The 22912-nt window shown below is 42.8% G+C and overlaps 1 protein-coding gene across 2 annotated transcripts; it reads right to left on the reverse strand.

Moving 5' to 3' along the window:
- Window positions 1-194: 194 nt before the first annotated feature.
- Window positions 195-12728, reverse strand: F3 (coagulation factor III, tissue factor). Of its 2 annotated transcripts, XM_050778280.1 has the most exons (6): window positions 12408-12728; window positions 11129-11240; window positions 6864-7063; window positions 3943-4121; window positions 3173-3335; window positions 195-1484 (listed from the first exon to the last, which is right to left on the reverse strand). In XM_050778280.1, the coding sequence occupies exons 1-6, from the start codon at window positions 12505-12507 to the stop codon at window positions 1348-1350; spliced, it is 891 nt and encodes a 296-aa protein (XP_050634237.1). In that variant the 5' UTR covers window positions 12508-12728; the 3' UTR covers window positions 195-1347. The 2 variants fall into 2 exon arrangements, with proteins under 2 accessions (XP_050634237.1, XP_050634245.1); XM_050778288.1 differs by lacking the exon at window positions 3173-3335 and having other exon boundaries at window positions 1359-1484.
- Between the last annotated feature and the right edge of the window lie 10184 nt (window positions 12729-22912).

Raw genomic sequence — 22912 nt, forward strand, 5'->3', positions numbered from 1 at the left:
GGGCTTCTCCATTGGTTTGCATCCTACAATGAGAAGACATTGAGAAGAGGTGCAGTCAGCCTACAGTCACCAAAATGTATTGTAAGTGAAAAAGATACGTTGTTATAAGCCACTGACAATTTTAGTCATTTACTATAGTAGAGCTAATACAAACACCAAGCCATACATAAATAATAAATGGAAGATCGAATAAGTAACAATTCCCAGTCACCTTTATTTATATAAAAGTATATTAAATAAATTATCTCAATATATACAAATAGAACAATATTACCTATATAAATAGAAAAATCCCCATATAGAAAACCCTTTAAAAAATTATACATACAATGTCAACCATAGAAGCTTTGAGTACCTTAAATCATAAACTCTGTAGTTTGTATAGTAGTCTTATAAAAATAGAGTTAGCTCTCAAATGTTTAACGCCACTTCAGTCAGTTAAAGTGCAGACTGTAAAGCATATAGGAAGGTGCCCAGAATACCGACGTCTCCCGCACTTAACACATTCATACAAAGTCTGCCAATTGTTTTGAATTTCCAAATGTATTCCTGAAAAAAAAAAGAACCTAAACACTATATTACAGACATATGTTAGAAAAGTCCTAGAAATTCACCCAATTTCCATTTTACTTTCCTACATGGATTGAAGTCAGCCTCTCAAAAGCTTTTTGGCTGGGCACAGTGGTTCACGCCTGTAATCCTAGCACTTTGGGAGGCCGAGGTGGGTGGATCACCTGAGGTCAGGAATTCAAGACCAGCCTGGTCAAGATGGTGAAACCCCATCTCTACTAAAAATACAAAAATTAGCCGGGCGTGGTGGCGGGTGCCTGTAATCCCAGTTACTCGGGAGACTGAGGCAGAGAATTGCTTGAACCCAAGAGATGGAGGGTGCAGTGAGTCGAGATCATGTCACTGCACTCCAGCCTGGGCAACAGAGCGAGACTCTATCTCAAAAAAAAAAAAAAAAAAGCAAAAAAAAAAAAAGCTTTTCAAAAGTCCACCCAGGATTTTTTAAGGCATTTTCTCATTTGTTTTTGCTTGGATGACCTGGTTACTCCTTGAGTGCGGAATATATAATCTAAAGCATGTTATGTGCAAAAGGTGCCATAGTGTTAAAATTAAAACTTGGAATTGGTTGTAGTACCATTCGTTACATTTCAAAGTGACTAATGCTGATGTCAAAACCAGAATGCTAATGGTAGTAATAGGTCATATCAAGAGCTTTTTTTGAACTCCAGGGTCTTCATGCTCCGAAATACTCATTTGTGTTTCCATGTATTCTATTCTCTTAAAAGTTCTCGGTCACAGTGCAATACAGCATTTGCAGTAGCTCCAACGGTGCTTCCTTTATGCAACATTCAGTGGGGAGTTCTCCTTCCAGCTCCGCCCCACTCTTGCCTTTTTACACTTGTGTAGAGATATAGCCAGGATGATGACAAGGATGATGACCACAAATACCACAGCTCCAATGATATAGAATATTTCTGAAAAATAAAGGGCATCTAGTCAACTTGGTGAGCTCAAATCCCATTTATCAGTGGGCAAAATTGAGGGCATAACCCCAAATTACACCATCCTATTTTTGTGCAATTTGAAATTTCTTTCTTTCACTCTTTCCACCACACTTAGATTAGGAAAGAATTTGTCAAACCCTGAACGTTTCAGAGTAATTGACAATGGCTAAACACATTTAATGGGTATTTAATAAATTGAATAATGTGCAGTCCAGAAAAGATATGTAGTTGGAGGTAAGAACAACGGCTGGAAAGAAGTGCCTAAAAATGATGCTGAGATTGATGGCAATGATTATAGTAGAAGGTGAACCCTAAGTGCAAAGTGGGATATCCAAAGTGCTACCAGGATTCAGGTGAAGAAGAGATAGTAACTAGTTGGTGCAGTAGGAAGGCTTCCTGCTGGAAGGGGCATTTGAAATGCCTCTCCAAGATAGAGAAGGGCCGAGGAAGCAGACAAGTGTGTGTGTGCACAAAAGGAGAGGCACTGGAATTAGAGCCAGGCTTTAGGACAATGACTGAAGGCTGTGGGTAGGATGGCCCAGAGGGAAGCAGGACCAGAGGCAAAGAGAAACCTCTCCCATCAGTGGCAATAAACAGGAGAGAACAGTTTATTTAAAGTGTTTTAAAATGTTCAAATATCATCTTCACCTGGAGCTAGGCCATCATTTCTTTTCTTTTTTTTTTTTTTTGAGATGGAGTCTTGCTCTGTCACCCAGACTGGAGTGCAGTGATGCAATCTCAGCTCACTTCAGCCTCCGCCTCCTAGATTCAAGCAATTCTCCTGCCTCAACTTCCTGAGTAGCTGGAACTACAGACACGTGCAACCATGCCCAGCTACTTTATGTATTTTTAATAGAGCTGGAGTTTTATCATGTTGGCCAGGCTGGTCCCAAACTCCTGACCTCAAGAGATTTGCCAGCCTGGGCCTCCCAAAGTGCTGGGACTACAGGTGTGAGCGACCACACCCTGCATAAGCCATCGTTTATATCCCCTGACTCTTTTCTTCACTGAAAGTACTCAGAATACTTTCCTCGTAAGGCATGGAGCGAGATGCACAGTCTTGCAGCTTCCTGTACGTCTGAATGCCCACAGCACTTCCGGTTAGGGACCGTTCCCCGCACAATGTGCCTGAGCTCCCAACATCTGCACACGCGTGGATACACACGTGTCAGCCATATGCACACATGCATGCGGGTATATCTGATATACTCAATCCCTTCCCTTTATGGGTTAGACTCTATAGCCTCTGTGGCAACAGAGGGTACTCACAAATGTCTACCGGGTCCTGCTGCAGCTGGTCCAGAAGCCACCCCAGAATTAGAATTTAAGCATGAAAAAATGCCCAGGGAAATCTGTGACTTGATGCTAAGTCCTAAACATAGTTTGTGTATCCAGGGCTCAGCAGAGGGCTTAGCACATGGTAGGTGCTCAAGAAAACCCTTGCTAACACAAGGGCTCAAACAACACAGAAGCATTTCTAAATGTCCAAAATCTTAAGAGTACCAAGAGCAAAATCAAAACCAAAACAAGCAACAACAAAAAAACCTCCAGGCAGTTTGTCTTCCTGAATATTTAACCAAGGAAGTACATCCCAGCCCTGAGGGTGGAGCTACTCCTCCAGAAGGCACCCACACTCCCACGCAAGCAGAGCCACTCACCTCTGGATTCCCCTTTCTCATGGCCCATACACTCGACGGGGCTGTCTGTACTCTTCCGGTTAGCTGTTCTTCGGGAGGGAATCACTGCTTGAACACTGAAACAGTAGTTTTCTCCTTTATCCACATCAATCAAAAACTCATTAGTGTTTGTTTTGGCTGTTTTCTGTAAAAAGATAGAGTTCTTAATTCATCTGGGCTCAGAGTCAATTCTTTCCCCTTCCTTAAGTCACTGCAGAAGTAAAAACCTAGGTTCTAAGCAAAGTGTACATGAACATAGCTGACACGTGAAGGATTAGAAGTGACTTCGCTAATCAGTTTCCCTTGATCACTGCTAATAATGCCTTTTCCAAGACTGAGAAGATCCAATTTAGGTATATTGAGCCCTATTTAGCCCCTTTAGAAGATATCTGCAGTAAAAGAAAAAGGAAGGGAGTATTATGCATTGAACCAAAAACACATTTTGTGCCCGGGATCCTCAATAGAGGGAGAAATGTGAGTGTGGGGGACCTTTAGAGATGGCCGGATCCAGCGGTTGGCTGAGGAACCTGGGACTCTGCGGGGGCCCTGCCCAGAGTCACAAGGTAATGGAGAGTCACAGGTAAGACCAGGCCTGTTGTCCACCCCTCCCCACAGTGGGTGCTCCCCCTTCTACTCCACCACCTTCTCAACAACCCTGTTCTGCTTTTTTTGAATTGGGGAAGAAATGGGCTGTAAAACCCAAGTATCCACAATTTAAAACAGGTCATAAAAACAAATTAAAAAATGCTCACCTTTCCCGAACTTGAAGATTTCCAATAATAGAGTGTATAAATTAAGTCCTTGCCAAAAACATCCCGGAGGCTTAGGAAAGTGTCGTTCCTTCTAACTAAAGTCCATTCATCTTGTACTGTCACATTCACTTTTGTTCCCACTTGTTCAAAACTCTGAATTGTTGGCTGTCCAAGGTTTGCTGACACAAAGGAAATGAGCTTGGTTAGAACCAAAGAATTATGTACAAAGTCAAATCCTGTTTCATTTTCATAATTGACAACTTAATTATCTCTCATATAAAACATCTACATAGAACCAGCTGCCTGAGAGAAGCAGGCATGGCAGCCCGGAGCTGAATCCTGAGACATTTTGTGGCAGTGCTGTCCAAGGGGAAGACAATGGAGCCTCAGATATCATTTTAAATTTTCTGGTAGTCACATTAGAAAAAGTAAAAAGGAACAGGTGAAATTAATTTTCATAATACATTTTAGTTAACCAAGGACAGTTGACCCCTGAACAACATGGGTTTGAACTCTGTGGATCCACTTATACGCAAATTTTTTTCAATAAAAGTTACACCAAGTGTGCCTGCCTCCTTCTACCTCCTCCACCTCTTCTCCTGCCATGGCCCCTCCTCTTCCTCCTCTTCCTCCTCTTCCTTCTCTTCCTTGTCCTCCTCCTCATCCTCAGCCTACTCAACATGAAGATGACGAGGATGAACACCTTTATGATGATCCACTTCTGCTTAATTAATAGTGAATATATTTTGTCTTCCTTATAATCGTCTTTTCTTTCTTTCTTTTTTCTTTCTTTCTCTCTCTCTCTCTCTTTCTTCCTTCCTTCCTTTTTTTTTTTTTTTTTTTGACAGAGTCTCGTTCTGTCACCCAGGCTGGAGTGCAGTGGCACAATCTCAGTTCATTGCAACCTCCTCCACCTGGGTTGAAATGATTCTCCTGCCTCAGCCTCCCGAGTAACTGGGATTACAGGCACCCACAACCATGCCCAGCTAATTTTTGTATTTTTAGTAGAGATGGGGTTCTACCATGTTGGCCAGGCTGGTCTTGAACTCCTGACCTCAAGTAATCCACCCGTCTTAGCATCCCAAAGTGCTGAGATTACAGGCGTGAGCTACCATGCCCAGCCTCTCTTCCTTATAATTTTCTTAATAACATTTTCTTTCCTCTAGCTTACTTTATTGTAAGAATACAGGATATAATGCACGTAACATATGAAATATGTGTTAATTGACTGTTTGTCTTATTGGTAAGGCTCCAGTCAACGGTCAACTAATACACAGGCTATCAGTAGTTAAGTTTTTGGAGAGTTAAAAGTTATACTCGGATTTTCAACTGCACAGGGAGTCGGTGCCTCTCAGCCATGCATTGCTTGAGTCAACTGCATATATCTGGAATATAATCATTTTAACATGTAATCAATATTAAAAATTTTTGAGATATTCTATACTTCTTAAGTTCCAGTGTATACTTTATACTTACAGCATTAGCCATTATTTCAAGTGGTCAACAGCCACATGTGGCTAGTGGCTACTATATTGAACAGGGTGGTAGCATAAACTATAACATTTTAGGTCCAAAAAAATGTAGGGCTATGAGAAAGCCCAGGAAATGTCCTTGGTACCTCGAGAAGCCAATTTAACCACTGGGTCTCTACAATGGCTCAATTATCTCATATGCTTTGGTTAAATGACAGGAAAACAAACATCAATTCACAGGCCAAATATGCATGTGCACATGCAAAACAAACATATAAAATATTTTCTATCTTGCACCAACAAAGGATTTGAAGTAGCTTACAAAAAACTCAAGAACTATTAATATAAAAGAGAATCATGAGGATGCCATTAACTAGGCGGGAAATGAATGTCAACCATGCCGCAGTCACCAGAGGGACTGCTGACGCCGCTACATTCTTGCCTGGTGCCACAAGAGACACAGGCAGAAGCACCCAGGGGTCTGGAGGGTTTTGCAAATGGGGGCTCTGGGAAGGCAGCCACATTCACCTAGGGTCAGGCCCTCTATTTCAACCCTCAAAGTAGATAGCAGAGGAGGATGGCTGGTTGGTTGTCTGTCCCCCCCCTTCTCCACCTTTCCTACCTTGAGAAACTGTTCTCTCTCGCTGGGCCTAACACTAACACAACACCTTCATTCTAACCAGCTGGCCCTACAAGAGAAGCTCATGTCACTCTACTCAATGTGCTACACGCGTTTATCTGAAATGCCTAGATCAGAGCCACAGTTGCGGCAAAAGAATTTAAATCTCCTACCTGACAGGAATTCTCTTCATTCTCTTACTGGCTCCTAGGGCCAGCTTACAGGGGCAAAGGCTGAGGAGGAAAGTAGTCCACCTTCCCAAAAGCAGAACGAGGGTGACAGGCCGATGGCTGGGCAGGTGCTGGCACACCATGGAACTCAAATCACGGCCAAGTGATTGGAAAAGGTCAGCATGATTAGGCTAATGATGGGCTCAGAGGGAAGCCATGGACTTTCCTCATCGATTTATGACCATTTGGGAAAAATCCTCAACTGGGATTTTTGGTATGATAATGGGACAGAAAAATCAGGATATATGATACATATAGGGAAAAGCTAAAACCCCGGCCTTGGTGGATTTCCTATCCCTACCCCCTTCCCTGGCCTGCCCTCTCCCAACACACATTCAGGTGGTTACTGAGGACAGTAACAGAGTCTGGGGACAGACTCGGGGAGAAAGTTACTTGATGACACTGTCATCAGCTCCAAAGTTCTTATTCTGTGAACCTCCTGCCACATCTGGAATGTGTGAAGAGGGCTGTGTTACATACCAGTTTCCGAGAAAAAAATAGTAAATATTTTTAATTTAGTAGCCCCTAAAGGTATCAGATCACAAGAATATTCAGACGTTTATAACAAGAATGAACAGTGGTACAGCCCAAGCGACTTACTCTCCAGGTAAGGTGTGAACTCTGGGGAGTTCTCATATGGAGGCTCCTCCGTAGAACCTGTGCTCTCCACATGCCCTGCCGGGTAGGAGAAGACCCGTGCCAAGTACGTCTGCTTCACATCCTTCACAATCTCGTCAGTGAGGTCACACTCTGTGTCTGCTGTGTAAAAGCATTTGCTTTTCCAATCCCCTGACTTAGTACTAAAGAAAGAAAAGAAGGAAGAAAAATAAATGGAACATTACAATTTGCACTCAATAAGATAGACTGCTTCCTGGCTGTGGCATTCTGTGCTAACATCAGGAGCCCTACGATCAACACTAATGATGCAGTTACTGTGCAAGCACTTTGCTTTTTTTAAAACATTGTTTTGTAGAGATGGGGTCTTGCTATGTTGCCCAGGCTGATCCTTCTGTTTTGGCCCCCCAAAGTGCTGAATTTACAGGTGTGAGTCATCATACCTAGCAACACTGAGCACTTGGGATGCATGTTTGAGTCCTCAGAGCAACCCAGGGGATGGCTCTGTAATTTGCCCTGTTTTTACAAATGAGGCAACTGAGACAAAGTGAGATTGGGTGACTAGCTCAAAATCACACAGCTGGACTTTGAACCAGATAGCTATTTGACTCGTGGATCTGTACTCTTAACCATTTTGTTAAATATCTTTCTTAGAATGTAGATGCTCTGTCACGGTTACAGGGCAGAAAGAGCAGTTTTCCATCAAGAGGAGGCAACTGAGACAAAGTGAGGTTGTTTACTATAGTCTACTTATTATATCATATTACATTGTTTGTTATATCACATTCTATATTCTATGTAAAATAGTCTACATAATAACATGTTATACATATATTCTCTCATGACCACTATTAATGCTATTATTAATCATTCATTGACTCCACTATATGCCAGGTACTCTACTGGACCGTTTACTCATGTTACTTCATTTGATATAATCCTTCCAAGAAGGTATTGGATCTTTCTTATCCGTGAGGACATTGAAGCTCACAGACACTAAGCAACTTGCAGAAGGTCACATACCTAACCAGTGGCAGAGCTGGGTCTGTTTGCCCCATTATACTACATGCCTCCCCTGCTTTTGCAAGATGCGAATCCATCCCAACCAAGATTACAGAATGACAGTACAGGTAGTATCTGTCTAACAAAGTCTGAAACTAAAAAACTAAAGACAGATCATTCTTTTGCGAGACGTCATTGAAGGGTAAATGATTTAAAGGACTTCTAAAATGAAATTCTTCTAAATGACCAAAATAATAAATAGGTGAAGTGTCACTGCAACTTGATTCACACACTTCTGTCCCATGGAAAGTGACAGTTATGCTGCTCTTCCCTTTGGCATTCCTGACTACCAGAGGCAGACCCATCGTTCAAGGCCAGGTCCCAACTCCACCTGCTCCAGGAATCTCCAGATCTCCCTGCTGAGCATTTACATCTCCCTCCCCTGTCCCCCAGCATGAGTTCCTCCATGATGCTGTTAATATGAACACAGTCGGCCTGGTACGAGGGGTGCGTGCCCTTGTGTGCTCTGTCAAGCAACAGGGCTGTAGGGTCTCGCTGACTATTAGATGGTTTGTATTTACAGGTTGAATTAATACATAATCTTGAGGAAAACAAGGCATCATGTGAATTCCATTGTCTAAATTCACACATAAAAGCCATAAATATATTTTCTTTCAAAATCTGAACTAAGTAACCAGGCCAAAAGGATTTGGGTAAACACATTCTTTATCCTAAAGTGCACAAACTAAGATTGATATTGAAATATTTTGGTTTCTATTTATTTAATTTTATGTGATAAAAGGAGAGAGGCTATTTTGTTCCAGAATGACCAAAATGTGTTTTATTATATCATTTCCATTTCAAAAAGCAAATGAGACTACGCTGTTTCCTTTTTATCACTACAGCAAATAGTTGTTCAGATAACAGGAGAAAGTCTCCTAGGGCTTTCTATGTACCATACAGATACAGTATTTGGTTCCTTCCAGCTCACAGCAGGGACCACATACTCTACAGCAAAATTTAGCACAAGGATTTACACAGTACCATGGTAAGTAGTAACTGTGTAAACAGGTAATGAAGGGACAGTTCTGTAGAAAATCCCTCTTAATGCCATTAATAGCATTAACACTTTAAAAGCCTCCAAGGTTCTTCCAGGCATTGCAAAACCCTCTGATTTGGAATTCTGAGTTGACTAAAAAATTCAGTCACTAATTTGGTTGCAGGTTGTTTTTCAGAAGCTTTGTAAATTCAGCTTTAGAATTCAGAACATTTCTATGGAATGAATATCACAGGTGATGGTTTGTGCTAAGGCTTAAGCCAATAACATTTCCCAACCACCACTGAAAACTGTTAGCAAAGGTGAAAAATGCAGTTGGAGCTCAAAGTAGGGGCTTCTGCACAGCAGTAGTGTCCGGTGGCTGGAGCCAGGCTGCAGTAGTGAGAGCAGTGGGGAGGGAAGAGGGGCAGCTGCTTAAGATGCTAACTGTAGGGAGGGAAAACAGGCAGGGAGGAAGCCCCACTGAGGAGATTCAGTGGGCAAGGCTTTCCTTCTTCCTCCTGCTTTGCGGCCTCCCATCAGACTGTAGCAGAGCCACCCAAGGGGTGTGTGGATACTGGGTAGACCTTGGTTCCAGACCTGACATGGGCACTTACCATCAGTGTAGTCATGAATAAATCCCTCACTTTCCAGAGCAACAGTTTCCTCATCTGTAAAAATGACTGCTCTGGTCCTTTTTAACCAGGAATCTCATTTATTCCTGGGGTGGGTAAGAAGAGTGCACACTTCAGGCGCAGGCTGATGAAAAGCTCCCAGGCCCTCCAGCACAGCAGCAAGGGATTGTCCAGTCCACAGGACCACCCTGAGTCGGCTGGCATCCCCCAAGCTGTAGCCCTGCGCTCTGATGTTTGCAGAACAGGAGCTGTGCTCACTTAAATAACAGCAGCCTTATAAAGTTCAAGAACTTACAGTTAACAAAGGCTTATGTTTAAAAAGCAGGTGAATCATAAATATATTCCCACATGTCCCTCAAATATTAGATTGAATATATTTAGGAGGTAAGCATTCCTCTCAAAATCTAATTTTTACCATGTAGAAGGAAAGTGTTTACCAAGGTAAACTTCAGGCCTGTATCAGAGAAATTAATTACTAATTCTCAATTGGTGAAATCTGAATTGACAAGTTTGACCAGAACTGTAATCATTATTTCAGGTTATGAAATTCCTTCATCTTTCTCTCCGCGCCCCCACACATATCCACACATGCATGCACATATGCAGGCAAGTTCTCCCTGCTGGTTTGGCAACTGCTGTCATGAAGTTCATTTTGAAAAACAAGAACATTCACTTAAAATATCCATCGTATCTAGAAGTTGCATTCCTAATGCTGTAAAAAGCCTGGCACAAGCTAAAACAAAACAGAACAACAAAATACCTTTCGTTTTAGCTGGTGCTACTTTTGTACTTTACATAATTAGCATTAAAATAATTTCCACAACAGCTATTCTCTATTTCATAAGATCTCTACCAAGCCTCCTAGAACATTTCAAAAACCAAAAACTTGCCAAGAATATGGTGAAAACCATCAAGGAAGACATAACCTTTAGATTGAATATGCTAAATTATCGGCTCCTGGGGACAGCTGCCAATCAGAGTTGAGGCACCAAGAAGCAGAGCCACCCCAGACCCAGAGGGTACAGACAGCGGAGTATTTCTGCTCTGCCAGGCTCCGTGAGTCACACATTTGGCCTCCTCCACTAAGATCATGTATACTACCAAATTTCGATTCATGGAGTCCAGAGATGAATGAATCAAACACTGCTTAAGGGCAATGCATACATTGGTATTCCTCCCCACCTCTTCCCTAAGGTGTTAGACATGGTTCACAGTCTAGACAGCAACAGAAAAAGACATCAATGTTTAGATGAGATCAACTAATCTATCATGACCCAAAGCACACTTCAGTGCCTACTCAAGAAGGTTCACCTCTCCACAGTTCATACTTCACTTAGGAACTCTCCCATCATTTCCAGAAACAATTAAAACAATTAAAATATTCTATCAGTTTAAGGTCTGGAAATGTTGCAGGCCTAATAGAGTATGACACCGGCCAGCGAATTGCCACGAATCCCTTCTTCTTTGTCATCTGTTAAATAATTTCTTCCAATAATCAGCTTTAAGAACATGAATGTTCAGCATAGGAGAGTAGAAACATCAAAACGCTTAATTTTCTTTTTTTGTACCTAGCTTACCTTATTTGAACAGTGTAGACTTGATTGATGGGTTTGGGTTCCCACTCCAAAATTGTCTTGAAATTAGTTGATTTCCAAGTTAAATTATATGCTGCCACAGTATTTGTAGTGCCTTTAAGCAACAGAGAAACAGCTGTTATTACATGCATTTCTCAGCATTCGACTGTGTTGATGTATAAAACACCTTCCCACCTGACATCACCATAAACCTCACTTTTTATTTTTCAGCAACAAAAGCTTCATTAGTGAATTATCAAGAGAAAAAGAATCTTCAAATTTTTTCTAGACCTAGAATTTCTTCATGACAAGATTCACCTTGTAATCCCAGGACACCGGCAAGGATCTTGACATTTTCGTTGGAAATTATTCATGGGCAAAGCCTTGTTATAACTTGACCAGGAAGAGCCCAGAGCCATCAGTGTGCCCGTCCAGGACTCAGCTCAGGAAGAGTCAGCTTCAGCCCGCCAGGAAGGGTTTTCAGTAAGTTATGGAAAAAAGGCAAATCCCACACGTGTGACAAGAGTTAGGACTGCATACAAATGAAAAAAGTCAAACTTCACTTTTTCCATTTTTATCTGAAATGTCTCTATCTTGAAACTTCCAAGGAGACCCATGTTCGTGTGGTCTGTCACACCGTCGGCTATATTGGATCAGGATAATTTATTATGAAGGTGTGCTTTGCCAGTACGCAGCAGGTCCCAGTCTGCACGCCGTACCGAACACCGCGTAGAAATACGGGGCATGCACAACGTTGTACCTGCTCCAATCTAAGCAGCAGTCCAGCCCGTTTGGATTGCCTCTACCCAAATCTAGAACAAAGATGGCCAGGAAAAGACCAGGGACGCTCTTTATTAAGGGAAGATGCACATATAATGAAAGATAATATCCAAACCTCTGCACGCCAACACGTGCAGACGCAAGCCCAAGTTCTATTATATTGAAGGTCGCGAATCACTGGGAAGCCCTTTCCCCAGAGTTAAAGCGGGAGCCAAAAGTCCGCTTATGCAACAACAGTCCAATTACTTGGACACCCAGAGCAAAACTCTCTAGCAGAAGGGGCAGCGGGGTCTGGGGCGCCAACTCCCTCCCTGCAACTCCCGCCGGCGCCCAAGGGACTGGGTTCATTCAAGCCCGGCAGGGTGAACGCAGCCGAGTCCCATAGGCGCGGGGGGCAACATGGGCGCCCCAGGGAACCAGGACGAGCCCGCTGCCAGCCGGGACTGTCTCCTCCCTCCTGCGTGTGGCGCGCCCCGGGCTTCCAGGGGCCAGTGCCACTCACCTGAAGCGCCGGCCACCTGGGCGAAGACCCAGCCGAGCAGGAGCGTCCGAGCGACTGCGGTCTCGGGGCGCGGGACCCGGGGCCAGGCAGGGGTCTCCATGTCTACGAGTTGACCGCGATATCGAGCGGGTTCCGTGGCGTCCCGGAGGCTGGGGAGGTTGGGCTGCAGGCGCCCTGGGCCGGCCAGAGGGAGTGCGAGGGGGTGCCGGGAGCCCGGAGTCTTGGCGAGCCGGTGCCCCGCGCGCTATAAAGGGCCGGCAGCCAGCTTTCCCGCGCCTCTGCCCGCCCCCGGCGCCCGCCCCCGCCGCTCCTCCTGACTCCCCGCCCCCGGCCTGGGTCACTCGCCGTCGCGGTGGGCGGCCCCCGGCGAGTCCACACCCCTGCCCCGCCTCCTCCCGGTAGGAAACTCCGGGACCCTGCAAGGGGTGACTCACCCCAGTGATTCAACCGCACTGCCGAGCGCGGAGCTGCCCTGGGGGACGCAGGCGGGTCTAGGTGCGGCGGGGGCCCGGGTCCCCCAAGGCCCCCGGATTCACCCAGGCCCGCGACTCCGACGTGCAGCTTAGGTGGGCTGCAGGTCTATGGCAGGAAAGGGAGGGCGCCTTGGAAGGATTCTTCCCTTCCATTTGGTGATAAAGTGGGAGCGGCGGCATCTACAACCTTTAATAGAAAGCACGGGCTCTGGGCTCCGCTCGGGTAGCGGAGGGCATTTCCCGGGCGCTTTGCCCACCTGGGGCTGAGGCTTGGGACCTGCAGCGAAGTAAACGTGTGGCGGTGAGCAGGGCGCTCTCCCAGCCACGATGGCTTCTTCTACCCCACGAGGGTCAAGAATACCTGGCCTGCCCACCTCGCGGGGCCCTTAGCGGGTCGCACAGGAGAAAGGCGGTGCGAATGCCGGAGTCAGCCACGATGTGACCTGCTCGGCTCACAGGTCTGAGCGTCAGTTGACCCAGGCACCGCCCGGTACGACCAGAGATAGTGACTGAGGAAGAGCAGCCTCACATCTGGCAGTTTGCCTCTGGGAGAATTCCAGCGTGACATCTGCAGCTCTGTGGTTCCAGAGAGGATGGTTCTCACATTGAAGAAGACATCTGTGGGACTGACTTCCACCCAAATGCAGAGAAACCAAAAATGAAATTGAAAAATGTAACCAGACTTGTGTGTCACTGGTTTTAAGCTTTGGTTTTTCTAAATTATTTTCTGGCTTCTCCTTCTGGGCTTTGCTGTAAAGTTGCCAGGCATGAGAACAACTCTTATTCTATTGAGTGGCATTTTAAGCCATCCTGTCAAAGGATCTCCTGTCGTTTTTATTATTATTACTCTATATTGCCTGCAAGACACGACTGGAGAATTCTTAGTGTAAGAATTGTTTGTTTCCTCTCTCCTTCTTTCCCACGTTTTCCCAGGGAAGTCAGTCTTGCATTTTAGTGCATATTAAATACGTATTTCATATAGCTTGCCGAACCACTTGTTTTAACAGAATAAAACAGTGCAAAATTTTAATTTTCCCCCTTTGCCTGAACTGAAATAGCACATCCAGGTTTAGCCCTTGTGGACTTTCCTTCCTCCAAGCAGAAAGTTGCCCCTGCTGGTTTCCTCTTTGAGCTCTCTGCCAGCTCTGAAACCCACAAAGTGTATATTTGCAAAACTAAGCCGTGCAAGCCTCTTTTCATGCAGACTCTAGACTCTGAGTCATTTTCCCTAAGAGATCTTCAGCTCCACCTGGGATGGGATTCTTTGCTCTCTGGGATTGAAGGCAGCTAAAGAGAAATAGTTACACCTCAGGTTGGTTACAAGACCCAAGAAACTGTTGCAATTCCACTTGGAGTCACTGACTTTTCTGAAATCATATAGGGTTTTAAACAATGTCAAGATCAGCCATTTGATAAGAAAAATGTTTACCATTGGATTTTGATATAAAATGTGCCTTAAATATTGACAAATTAGATGAATATTTATTTTGTATATCCATTAAAATTGTTAGACAGGAAAGAGAAGAATTCGTTGGGTGTCTGCACAGGCTTTTAAGGAAGTACAGAATTATGTTATTCAAGATTTTAAAATCTTAAAATCATTACTATTTTCAAGAAGAGGGAGGAAGAAAACATGGTAAATAATATTTCATTGTGAAATGCTTATCCCTGACTGATCTAACTGTGGCCAGATCAGTTTTTTAATGGTGCCAAACAGCAGTTGATTATAAAAAGTACATATCTAAAATTTCACTGTTGAAATGTGTTCACAAGAACAAATTGATTGTTAAAATTATTCCCTAACCTTAACACAATTTTTTTACTCCTGTCAGTAAAGTCAAGCTTAGCAGTTACCAACTCCCTCCTCCATGATCTATCTTGGAGGCTCTGAGAAGTTCAAAAAGTTACTAAACTATAACGATAATCTCTCTGGCTTGACCAGTCCCTTTCCGATTAGATTTTAGGATGTCAGAGGGTGGGAGAGGACCTCACAGACATTCTTTTACGGATGAGGACCCTGTGGCCGGCTGATCTGAGTAAACTGGCTCGCCTAACCACGCAGTGCAGATCTGGTCTTCTGACCCCAGGGGCTTTCCTTCCATCACCAGGCTTTCTCCTACTCCCAATGAAGGAAAGTAAGACCGGGTGGTAAATCCATCAAATGAGTGATTAATTAATCCATCCATAAGCACTCGAAAATGTTCTGCATGTACGAAAACTGCACAAAAGTACAAAACTGCACAAAAACTGCACACAAAGTATAGAAAATACTTGCAGTTTGGGGAACTCATTGTTCTTAGGCAGAAATATCCTGATGGTTAGTCCTTGAAATAAACAGACAAGGAGACATGTAGAAGAGTTTGAGTTCCCTTTGCATAGCCGGTGATGAAATGTGGTTGATGAGAAGTCTGAAAATGACTGCAGAGATGTTTCAGCCCTTCCGCTGTACTTTCATAGTACTTGCTGCCAATTTCACCGACTCAATTTCCTTGAGAACTTCACTTAATCTCACTTGTGTGTTTACCTGTTAATCTTTCCTGTTGGATTGGGTTTTTTGTCTGTTTTTTTTCCTCTCTCAACCCTTTCCACAATTATCAGCACATAATAGGCGCTTAATACCTTTTGAGTCAATGAATACTTTATGACACTATGCGTGCAGCCAAATATTTCACTGGTGTTCAAGAGATGAAATCTGTCACTGAAAACTCTCTTTCTAGGAGCCGGGCAGTGAGTGTTTCATAATGCTGAGATTGATAAGAAAATACAAATCCATCATGACTGGAAAGGCACCACTCGACAGCAAGCTCTAGCAGTCTAACCAGTGATTAACTATCTCTGCACCACCAGAAAATCTCACCAGGAGGAGAGATAGCTGAGAAGCAGAAACCAGATGCAGAAGTTTGGAAACTAGCTAGCATTTTTCCAAAAGACTAGATTCTACGGTGATTCCGAATATACTTCATCATGTGATGAGGTTGTTGATAGTTTTTCTTGCATACAAAGGCTGAATAACTTTTTAAAACAAATTCCTCAAAATATCTATTTCCCAGGAAAGACACAGGTTAAGATATATGATAGCAAGCAGAATTGAGAATAATTCAGAGAAACTTATTTTATGCATGTGAAATGGTAAAAACAGCAATGAAACCATTTTACCCAAAATTCAGGTAAAAGGCAAAGTATGAGAAAAGGCCAGTGGGAATTAGGAGTTAGTAGGAACACAGAGTTCTGGAGGAAAAGGAAAAAAGTGACTCAGCAGAACCTAAGAAACATCTGGCAGGGTATAGTTAGTCATGGAAAAATTGGCAGTCATGATTATGCATTTTGTGAAAATAGCGATATACTAGTCCAACAGTTCATTTAGATACAAATTAAATAGTTGAAAGTCAGTATGATAAAATCTATTATCCTGGTCATTCAAAATACTTCTATCAACTGTCCAGAATAGCTTACAGGAAGCTTTACTAAATGAGTTATCACATAGCACCAGTATTCTGAAAAATATAACTTTAGAGAAAAACTTTCCAATTCAAGTCTTAGACTGGGATTGGTATTTTCAGCAGACATCTATTTTTATGAACTGAAAGCTTATCAAACTTCCTGTCAACTTTTGTTTTGATGAACAGTAAATATTATTTTTATTATCTACATAGAATCGTGACAAAATAGATAAATCATAAATATGAATTGTATTTAGTAGCAAAAAGTCATTTAAAATGAAAACCCTTAACCTATGTTCTTATTAGTATAGTATTTATGTGACTTAAAATTGTGTATATGGTATCATTTACTTAAGCATCTCTTAATTCCTCATTTCTGTAACTCTTTATACCTGACAAATGCACTAAATTTGATGAACAGAAATTCATTCATTCAACAATTGCTTGAATGTCCACCAGATACTGGGTTCTTTGCTAGATTCTGGATGTATGGAGTAAAACAAAGAAGTCCCTTTCCTGTTAAACATATCCTCATTCCTACTTATGTCCAGATTTTATGTTTGTTTGTTTGCTTTTTGAGATGAAATTTCGCTCTTGTTGCCCAGGCTGGAGTGCAATGGTGCAATCTCGGCTCACTGCAACTCCACCTCCCGGGTTCAAGTGATTCTCTGGCCTCAGTCTCCCGAGTAGCTAGGATTACAGGCACGCACCACCATGCCTGGCTAATTTTGTATTTTTAGTCCAGACGGGTTTCTCCATGTTGGTCAGGCTGGTCTCAAACTCCCGACCTCAGGTGATCCGCCTGCCTATGCCTCCCAAAGTGCCGGGATTACAGGTGTGAACCACCACGCCCGGCAGATTTTATGGTTTGAATGATTTTCTGTCAGTATTTGAATTGGATATAAAAAATCTTAACAGTGTTGTTTATTTACAAATTTCATTCTGTCCTCCCCCCAAAAAGATGTGTCATGATCAGTTCATCAAATAGGTATCTTTAACTCAAAAAATGACTTACAGGTTTAAAATATACATTCTCTGTCAGTTTGAATATGTTGATGAACTCTCAAAGTTTTGAATATGGAAAAAACATGAAGCTCAACAAGAAAGACAACTTTATAAAAGGACAAGTCTAGCAGAAAAAGATAACCAACTAGGAGATTCCTCCGGTGAAGAAAAAAATACATAAAATAATCAGCTTAAAAGCATGTGTGCAAGGTATTTCATTGTTATTTTTATGTTTGTTTGTTGACATTTTATAGCCTAGTTAACAGATGCTCCAAATTTTGAGCCTGTAACCCTTCCAATCCCTTGCTGCCTTTGATGGTGATGTTCCATCCTATTATTCCAACTCCACATTCAAGCAGAGCTCTCAAGACACAGGTAATTCGTTAGTAAGCAAAGTTATTTTCACACTGGAAACATGTTTATAACGTTTGACTAGGTGTAATTGTCATCCTAAACCATCATTACTCTTTATGTTACAACATTTTAGCATCTCACAGTTCTAAATCAACTACTTCGATTCTCACGGTTATAAATCAAATACTTGTATTCCCTGCCATAAGGGGAATAACAGGTTGCTTTAGGCTCATTGTTTGTGTCCCCTCACACCCCCCCAAACAAATCCGTATGTTGAAATCCTAACCTCCAATGTGATGGTGTTAGGAGGTGGAGCCATAAGTAGGTGATTTGGTTGAGGATGGAGCCTTTGTGAATGGGGTTAGTGACTTTATAAAAGAGCTTCGTCTTCCTTTCCGCCGTGTGAGGACATAGCAAGAAGATGATTCAGGAAGCTGAACCAAATCTGCTGGAAACTTGATCTTGGACTTCTCAGCCTCCAGAACTGTGAGAAATAAATCTATGTTTGTTTAAGCCAGTTGGACTATGGTATTTTTTGTTATGGCAGCCTGAATGGACTAAGATACAAGACATATACTATGGAGACAGCTATTAAAATGATCAAATTAAAATGATTGATCTTAGACCTGAACCTTATTTTAAGAATAGTGTTTACTTTGCATCTCCAATCATAATGGATTTGTTAACCAAGATCTTGCCTTATATGGGTTAATCAATACTTATTGAGGGATTACTATGTACAGGACAGTGTATCAGGAACTATGAGTCCCTTTGGTAAAATGTCTTGCACCTAGTCGGGGAGAGGAGACAAATACATAAGCTTCCACAGGGGAAAGTGGTGTGAGTGATGTGGGATATAGTGCCACATCTCTTGCTAGTAGATTGGGAGCCCTGCACTGGAAGAGACTGCTTTATCATTAGAGGTATCTACAGTGCTAGGAACAGTGCCTGGCACACAGTAGTTCCTCTGTATTCATAAAGCTTTGTTTAAAGATATAGAAGATGTTCAGTACCTCTACAGAGAGAGTTTGGTTCTCACTGGGGTGATGAGAGAAGGCTCCCTAGAGGAAAGTAGTATTTAAGCTGTGTCTTAGTCCATTTAGTCTGCTCTAACAAAATAGACTGGGTAATTTATAAGTAACAGAAATAACAGTTCTGGCAACTGGAAAGTCCAAGATGAAGGCACTGGAAGATTTGGTGTCTGGCAAGGGCTCACTCTTTGATTTATAGCTGGAAACTTGTTGTTGTATCCCCACGGTAGAAGGGACAAGGCAGCTCCCTTTAACTTCCTTTATAAGGGCACAAATCCCATGCATGAGAGCAGGGCCTCATGCATCACTGCATAAAAGGCCCCACCTCTTAATACGACCACATTGGGCATTAGGTTCCAACGTATGGATTTTAGGAGGAAACCAACATCAGACCATAGCAAACTGGACCACGAGGAACAACAGAGAGGAGGAGGAGAGATTTAGTAAGAAAGAGGAGGTCATGGCCACTAAGAGTGAGCAGAAAACCAGTTATAGGCAGACTCTGGAGATAATGAAGATTGAATTCCAGACCATGGCAATAAGCCAAGTATCACAAGAAAGCAACTCACACAAACTTTTTAGTTTCCTAGCACATGTAAAAGTTATGTTTATACTACAGCATAGTCTACAAAGTATATAATAGCATTATGTCTGAAAAAGTACAGACCTTAATTTAACAATACTTTATTGCTAAAAAAAAAAAAATACTAAGAATCACCTGAGCCTTCAGCGAGCTGTACTTTCTTTGGTGGTGAAGGGTCTTGTCTTGATGTCGTTATCTGCTGACTGATCAGGGTGGTGATTGCTGAAAATTAGGGTGGCCATGGCAATTTCTTAAAATAAGATGACATGAAGTTTGCCACATTGATTTTTCCTTTCACAAAAGTTTTCATCACCCTATACTGAGGTTACCCACAATGTCTGTGTCTTCTGCTCTAGCCTATCATCATGCAGGCAGGAATGTGTCTGCCTTGGTTTTCCACCAAAGGCCAGTACCTCCACATGCTTAGATGCTACAATCAAGCACTTTCCCCCCCACCCCCCAAAAAATGGATGCTAACAAAGACATAGACCTGACATGGTTCTGACAGGTTATGTCATGGTTATGGTTATGACAAAACCTTTCTGAGAATTCAGAAAATCTGCAAAATGGCTTTGTTCTGTCTTTTATTTCTTCTTAGCTGATGTCATGATGTCAACGGAAAAGCAAATGATCATTTGGGAATATCCAGTGATCTCAGTACCAGTCTATTACTTGCTGCCAGTGAAATGGCCAAAAAATATTGTTCTAGCATCTTAGCATCTTACAGGTATTAACTTACTTAATGCTCACAACAGCCTTATGAGAGGTAGGTGGAACTATACATTTTACAGATAGGCTACCTGAAGCCCAGAGAGGTTGAATAACTTGCCCAAAGTTGCACAGCTGGGAAATGGCTGAACTGGGATTTGAACACAAATAGTGGAGCTGCAAGGTGCACATCCACAACCTGTGACGCCATGTGGCCTCTCCTCAGTCATGACACTAACACATGCACACTTCCCATGAAAGTTCAGTGAAAACCACTGCACTGATTCAAGTCCCTTTTTCCTCTTTCCCCTGTATTCTCTACCTGGTGAAGTTGACCCGCTATGACGCACCTGGCTTCAAAATATGGGGACTTTCCGAAAGAAAACTAAGCCAAAACCTGGCCCAAGTCAAGAACAAAGGGATCTTTCTTTTGCTTTGTTTCCAACTCATTTCATTCACATCTAGATTGCTTTCCTCTCCAAAATAGGAAAAAGGAAGCTATCTCTGAAAATGGCTTATTTACCCTGACAACATGAGATAAATGCTTCTCAGCATCTTATTATTTATTAAGAAACATGGGTCATGATTACAACTCATAAATGTTAGGAAAGCCTTTTCTGACCTACTTCTTGCTTACGGCATCATTGAACTGATGAGTTAGATTAGTCCATAATCACTTTCGCTTATCTGTCAGCCATTCCACGGCCCTTTTCTCGCCTATGAATTAATGTTGTATTTATCACTGTGATACAGACATCCAGGGTCAGGCTGGAATTTGTTGTGCAGTCACTTCTATTTCCCTGGACTATTTGTGCAGTGATTTCTCCCTACTTGAGAGTCCCATAGGGAGCCTCTGCAGATGAGCTCCCTCCTGTGGGATGTAGGGTGGTCTCCACTACGACCTGACTCCTCTGTGATCAGTCACTTCCCCAAATCTGATCTAGGTTGCCTGGTACCAGCTTCAGAGCCTGCCTCTGGGACGAGGTTAGGTGATACCAGTGCCTGGGTGTCACCTAGAAAAATGTTGGCGTCTGCAGAACCCACGACTGAGGCTGATCCCGGGAAAAATCACCTTGTCCCCTTTTCTTCCCTCCCATCAGAAACATCTTTATCATTTGGCACTCAGGTTATAATAATCATTACAAGCAGCCATTAAGGAAAATGGTAGCCATGGGCGCAATGGTAGCTGATTGAGACGGCGCTTGTGTGTGTGTGTGTGTGGTGTGTGTGTGTGTGTTAGGGAGCTGTTGGGGAAGGTGGAGATAATTTTATTTTTATAATGAAGAGGGTTTGGAATTGATTGTGTAGGCATGAACCACAAACACCCACCAGCTCTCTGCGAATATCCCAGGAATGGTAAAGGAGAGCTTTGGACCCATACGTGAGAAAGTCATTTTGCCTCTGTCTTTATAGGGCAGAAAGGTCATGCTGTAACTGGAGATATTACCCCAGTGATAACAAGCAATACCAGATTCTGAGTCCCAGCTACTTTTTAGCTGAGTGGGGTAGGAATGGTTTCTCACAGTCTCATACAGGGATGAGTTACAATAACAATAGGTGTGCCAGAGCTGCTATCTCTGTGGTTCTGTTTCACAGAGAATTCCACCCACTCTAAATTACCAAAGAGAACTTCTTCCTTCATTGCAGTTTCAGCTCCAGCTGCTGCATTCTTTCTTGATAGTATCTGATGTCTGGCCCTGCTTTGGTCTCTGCCTTTTGTATGCTGTATCCAGTGTGGGCCTCCTGAAAATCTGATCCCCAGATATCTGATCCAGGCCTTTTCTGTTGCTAGAGAAGTGTGCATGCTGGCTCTTGGCTTTCTTATGTGCTCATGACCTGTTAGGCAGAGCACTAAATAAATATTCTCCAGTCAGCATTTCAAAGAGAAGATTAGGAACAAGTTAAGCCTTTAGTTAAATGGTTCAGTTAATCCAGGAGCAAAGCACACTGAGGTTCGAGGCCGTGTGAAATAGTTGACGTCTTAAAATGAAATATAAGCATGGAAAACTGGCATACACGCCTTCCACGAAGGGAAGGAAATGTGAATGCATGCTGCCCATATGTGTCTAGCCATTTGTTTTTCCTGGGGTTTAGCTGTACTATCTGTAAAAATGGGGCAATGGGCCTGTGGTCTGGATCTCATATTTTATGATTTGCTACTTAAAGACTTGAACATTTGGGCCAGAGTTGATTATCATAGCTGACCTATGCCAGTTATATTGAATAATGACTATTTCTAATTTTATTTTAAAGTTTTAATTGACATTTATCTGCTTCTAATAATTGTAGTTCATAGTTTCTGTGAACCTACTTTCCAAACTGACGTTGTTCAAAGCATCCAGTATTTCCAGATATAAACTGGTTGTGAGAGTTTAACACCAAAACCAGACTGATTGTTTCTTTTCACAGGAATTGACTCAGATATTAGAGGCCATTTGCTTGTGGGTCTGTTTGCTTTAGTTCAGCACTGACACATGCAGTAATTATGGTTACTGCAGTCTTAGCACTGTCCATCATTACTAAGACTCGGCCATACAGTCGGCGCCCAGTGAATGCTCAGCTCTCAGGGGTGGATAATCTCACCAGGCACACGGGTAGGGCAATCACACACCCAGACAGGGTAGGTGATGCCCAAAGTAGATGACTGGGTGAAAATGGGTTGCATGACAGGCTCTGCACCTGCTATCAGCGTTCATCACTTTCCGTACTCAGCAGGGATGTGCTGTTCTGGGAAGGGCTTCAGGGAGGAGAGAACTAAATAGGGACAGGTGAGAGAGTAAGGCACGAAGCAATTTTCTGGGATTCTTCTATCGCCTATAAAATCCCCCCAGACAAACTCATTGAATTTTCCCCTAGACAAACTCACTGAATTTCCCCTTCAACTAATAGCTTCTGACCTCTCGATTCTTCA

Source organism: Macaca thibetana, chromosome 1 (assembly GCF_024542745.1).
Source record: "Macaca thibetana thibetana isolate TM-01 chromosome 1, ASM2454274v1, whole genome shotgun sequence".
NCBI classification, from domain to species: domain Eukaryota; kingdom Metazoa; phylum Chordata; class Mammalia; order Primates; family Cercopithecidae; genus Macaca; species Macaca thibetana.